Here is a 5,138-nt window from a genome sequence, read left to right as displayed (position 1 = left end):
CGACCATGGTGTTGTTTGGTGTACCGAAAAATAAATAAATTCGTTGATACCAGAAACGACGGAATTAGACCTCGGCGTTTTCAGAGAGCAAAATAGATAAATTACGCGATTGTGCCTCCGTGTGTTCATCTCTTCTTCGATTTCTGTTGTAAATTTCATAAAAGAAAGGGGTAAGTCCGTAATACACACTCTTCTCCTCTTTTTTTGTTTTTTTTTTTTTTGATGCAAAGCTCTTCTCCTCTCTTCTCCATTTTTTCATCTTCCCTTCGACGTTTTCTATCTCCTCATTATAGCAGCAGCAGCAGCAGCAGCAAACACCACCGCCATCACCAGAATCAGTACCACGAACACAAACACCTCCATCCGCGCCAGCAGTAACACCGCCATCATCACCACCGAAATCCCTATCAGCACCACCGCCTCCCCTTCTCCGTCGAAATCTTTTATCTCTTCTCATTATTTTTCTTTCTTTCTTCTCCATTGAAATCACTTTTTTTTTATCTTCATCGATGTGGATAGATTTCGAATGTTTTGTACTCAATTTCGTATTTAGAGTTTATGGTTTTGATTTGATCGAATATTTAATCATCAAATATCCTGTAGCCCTAAATTCTAAATTGGGTGAAATAATTGAATTACTTCCACATCGATTGCTTTACAGAGGAACACCATCAGAACCACCATAACCAGATCCACCAACAATACCAGCACCACCGTTCAGTTCAGGTACATATGTTTCTTCAATTTCGAATTCAAACTTCTGAATTCGGTTTTCCCAATTCCATTTTTGAAATTATTGAAAGGGATGCTCACTTACAGTTGAAAAGAACTTGCCCAATTTTATCATTTATATGTGCAGGTTCAAAAAGTAGGCAGTTCAAAGGAGAAGATGCTTGCCAATTGTGTGTACTCTTTGTTTTCGTTTGGCATGTCATTTTTTGTACAGCAGCCTGCTTTGATAAACAACTCAAGATAAACATTTTTATTTACATTTGTCATAGTTGAACAATTTAGCGGAACATTTTATGTCATGGCTTAGGAAAAAAAGAACACACACAGTAGAAATTTACAATGTCATACTGTTTTTGTTAGGTTAGTCATTTTAGTAACAGGTCAATGCCTAGCTTTCCTATCAGCATCTCGAGCGCTAAAGCCGGTACCTCCTCTGCCACCATCACCAGGACTAGACCGCCAACAAAGATGATGGCACAGGTAATCCACTAGTAGGTACATAAATGAAAACAAAAATTTTAGACATACTGAGTTGAAAAACAAAATAAATAAAGTCCAGGGTTTTAATTAGCTCATTATGTGGCACTCTGTCAGGTAAATCTATTTCACTTCAAGATAATGGTGTTATGATTAGCTCCTTATTTTTGGTTCTACTTATTTTTGACTTACTTACTTACACCTCAACAAATAGACAAGAAGATGCTGGTGTGGTGTAGTTATTCATTTGTGCACATTCTTTTCACTCTCTTTATCATTTCATCCATATATTTTCATATCGTTGATCACCACTTTATGCATTCCACTATAAAGATAAATAAAAAGAAAGAAAAATAAATAAATAAAGTGATTTCTTAACTATTCTTGTATTTCCAATTTCTTGATTCTTCGCATATACATATTTAAATAGACACATATCACTCTTTCACAGCATTTCTTGTTATCTTCTCTTCAAACTCTCTGTTTCAATATCTAGCCATAATTACCGTCTTTCTTCTCCTACAGTCATTCTTCAAGTAACAATAAGTATGACGAAAAGTTACTTCGATGTTTTGGGATTATGTTGCACCTCAGAAGTGCCACTAGTAGAAAGGATACTAAACCCCATGAATGGGGTAGAAAAGATTCTGGTCAATGTTACTACGAAGACCGTCATTGTGTTTCACGATGACCTCATAACTACAAAAAACCAAATTGGTAAGAAAAGCTCTTAAATTTTTTTTTTTTTTTTTTTTCTTTCTCGCCACCACTTTTGTCCCTCCTCACTTATATTACTCTTGGATTGCAGTTATTGCACTGAATCAGGCAGGGCTAGAGGCTAATGTTCGAGTCTATGGGGAAGAAAAGAAGGGAATTAGATGGCCTAAGTGGTACACCATTGGATGTGGTTTATTATTTATAGTGTCATTGTTTCAATATATCTATGAACCATTAAAATGGTTATCTCTAGCAGCAGCAATCTTTGGGCTATCACCTATTGTGGCCAGATCCTACCGTTTGGCGAGAAATATGACCATAGACATCCACAGTCTTATGCTAATTGCAGGTAATCATGCAGAACCCTAAGCCAAAAACTTTCAGTTTTCAATTTTTATTACTTTTTTCTTTCATTAATCTTTTTTGTGGCAGTTGTGGGAACAGCGGCAATCCAAGACTTCATGGAAGCAGGTTCGATAGTCTTTCTATTCACCATTGCGGAGTGGCTCGAATCTATAGCCAGTTACAAGGTACTCACTCAATTTAGTTCTATTTCGAGAGATATAGGGGTAGCAAAGTTAATTTTCCTTCAAATTTCAACATATATAGGCTGCTGCCGCAGTGTCCACTTTGCTGAGCTTGGCTCCACAGAAAGCAGTTTTAGCCGAGAATGGAGACATTGTGGATTCCAAAAACGTTGAACTTAACACTATTCTTGCTGTAAAAGAGGGAGAAATTATTCCAATTGATGGAATAGTTGTTGAAGGGAGATGTGAAGTGGATGAAAAATCTTTAACAGGAGAACCATTTCCAGTAACCAAAGAAATGGATTCCAAAGTATTAGCCGGAACAATTAACCTTAACGGTAATCACATGATCCCACTTTCTTATTTGTTTTAACGATTGTTTTCTGTCGTCATATTTTGATAAATGTTAAGCTGAGATTCAATTTTTGTTACAGGTTATATAAGTGTAAAAACAACAGCATTAGCTGATGATTGTGCAGTGGCTAAAATGTCTAAGCTTGTAGAAGAGGCACAAAACACCCAATCGAAAACGCAACTTATCATCGACAATGTTGCTAGATATTACACCCCAGCTCATTATTTTCCCTTGTATGCCATTATATTGTAAAATATGACTCGAGCTCCGGAAGCTATTTAATATGTAATTTATTTATTTTTTTGCAGGGGTGATACTGCTTTCAATCCTCTTAACAATAATTCCGGCAGCCCTGAAGGTACACAACTTCAAGCACTGGTTTCACCTTGCATTGGTTGTGCTTGTCGCTGCCTGTCCATGTGCGCTTATACTTTCAACTCCTGTTGCAACATTTTGTACGCTGAGCAAGGCAGCAACAGATGGTGGCCTAATAATCAAGGGAGGTGACTGCCTGGAGATTTTGGCTAAAGTCAAGGTCCTTGCCTTAGATAAAACAGGAACATTAACTAGAGGAGCATTTTCCATGACAGGCTTCCAATCAGTCTCCCAAGACGTTAGCCTGGACAATTTAATATACTGGTAATAACAAACTTCTTGATACTTCAACAATTTAATACTTGGATTTCTGTCTTGTTTGTATCCAGCACTTTGAATTTAAAATGGATCCCATTCTAATATTGAAATTTTCTTTTGAGTTTTGGTAGGGTTGCAAGCATTGAAAGCAAGTCTAGTCATCCAATGTCTGCTGCACTGGTGGATTTCGGGTCTTCAAACTCCATCCAACCTCAACCCGAAAACGTGACAGAATATCAAAATTTTCCTGGCGAAGGCATTTCTGGAGAAATTGATGGGAAAAAAATTTATATTGGAAACAAGAGAATGGCTACTAGAGTAGGATGTGAAATTGGTAATTTAATCACTTATACTTGCATCCGTAAATCTTTTTCACTTTTCTTTTTAAATGAGAATTTAAGATTCTAATAAGTCTGTTTGGATAAATAAATTGCAGTTTCAGATCTTGAAAGAGATGGAGAAACAATTGGATATGTTTTCTTAGAGGACATTCAGATAGGCACATTCAGTGTGGCTGATACATGTCGAACTGGAGTTGCAGAAGCGATCCAGCAGTTGAAGGATTTGGGACTTAAAACTGCAATGCTTACAGGAGATGGTTATTCTGCCGCAATGAGGGTCCAAGATCAGGTATTTTAGAGCTTCTAGCATGTATGTGTACTTAAAAAAGTTTTCTTTGGAACTGAAATGGTCTCTTTTGGTTGATCAGCTAGGGGAGCAGGCTTTAGATTACATCTACGCAGATCTTCTTCCAGAAGAGAAGGTCAACGTCATAAAAGAGCTTAAACAACAAGGGCCAACAGCGATGATTGGTGACGGGGTAAACGATGCACCTGCATCAGCAACTGCTGATATTGGTATCGCGATGGGAATTGGAGGTTCTGCTTTGGCTGCAGAGACGAGCCACCTAACACTAATGTCGAACGACATTGGAAAAATACCTCTAGCTATTCGACTTGCTAGACGGACTAGAATAACAATAATTGTAAATGTGGGTTTGTCCATTGTTACCAAGTGCGCTGTGCTTGCATTAGCAGTGGCTGGTTACCCTCGTTTATGGGCCGCAGTTCTCGCTGACGTAGGAACATGTTTGTTTGTGATATTCATTAGCATGTTACTGTTGCGGGGAACGCCTGGCACCCATACAATAGATAGTCGGGAAGATCACACACATGGTCATTGTCATGGCAGGGAAGGTTCATGCTGCTCAGAAGCTCATCAAGAAAACCCAACTGGAAGATAAAGCATTGTATTTTTATTTTTTTATTATTTTCAGGAATTCAGTTATTTAAATTTAAAATCATGTCGAAGAACCTTTTCAGTTTTACAACCAATCTCCATTCATCAATAGACAGATCTTCCCTGATAGTTGGCTTTCAAAATATCTATGGACTTTAGTTTAGCAGTTTCATTTCAAAATAAAACCTAGATTTTTGGGTACTACATGCAAGTTCTCCCATGGCGGGCTAAGAACGCCAAACCTTTTTTTTTTTGTGAAAATTATAGACAAATCCATTTTTAAGATTTTTTCCACTGTGAGTTTCACGCTCAGAAAAAAACAGAGAAAATTTCTCCCAAACTCATAGTTTATAAAATTATGTTTCGGTCTTTTTTTCTTCTTCTTTGTTCCTTTTCCTCTTCCTCTTTATGCTACTGTGAATTACCAATGAGTAAATTTATCCATTGACAAAACCCTA

The 5,138-nt window shown here is 37.4% G+C and overlaps 1 protein-coding gene across 1 annotated transcript; it reads left to right on the top strand.

Annotated features, from left to right (window-relative positions):
* Positions 1 to 277: 277 nt before the first annotated feature.
* Positions 278 to 4,789, top strand: LOC113335140 (cadmium/zinc-transporting ATPase HMA2-like). The gene is made up of 11 exons (XM_026581272.1): positions 278 to 726; positions 860 to 902; positions 1,735 to 1,926; positions 2,018 to 2,275; positions 2,359 to 2,456; positions 2,536 to 2,791; positions 2,888 to 3,057; positions 3,107 to 3,447; positions 3,573 to 3,775; positions 3,878 to 4,071; positions 4,151 to 4,789. The coding sequence occupies exons 2-11, from the start codon at positions 890 to 892 to the stop codon at positions 4,682 to 4,684; spliced, it is 2,259 nt and encodes a 752-aa protein (XP_026437057.1). The 5' UTR covers positions 278 to 726; positions 860 to 889; the 3' UTR covers positions 4,685 to 4,789.
* Positions 4,790 to 5,138: the final 349 nt, after the last annotated feature.

The sequence above is a fragment of the Papaver somniferum genome, unplaced genomic scaffold (assembly GCF_003573695.1).
Source record: "Papaver somniferum cultivar HN1 unplaced genomic scaffold, ASM357369v1 unplaced-scaffold_139, whole genome shotgun sequence".
Classification (NCBI taxonomy): Eukaryota; Viridiplantae; Streptophyta; class Magnoliopsida; order Ranunculales; family Papaveraceae; genus Papaver; species Papaver somniferum.
Note: the sequence above shows the minus strand (reverse complement) of the source record. Positions and strands in the feature narration are given on the sequence as shown.

What these genes read in the sequence shown, in the direction of transcription:
- LOC113335140 (XM_026581272.1), top strand. An exon ending in AACTACAAAAAACCAAATTG is followed by an intron (nt 1,927 to 2,017) that starts GTAAGAAAAGCT and finishes CTTGGATTGCAG; the next exon opens with TTATTGCACTGAATCAGGCA. An exon ending in CTGGACAATTTAATATACTG is followed by an intron (nt 3,448 to 3,572) that starts GTAATAACAAAC and finishes GAGTTTTGGTAG; the next exon opens with GGTTGCAAGCATTGAAAGCA.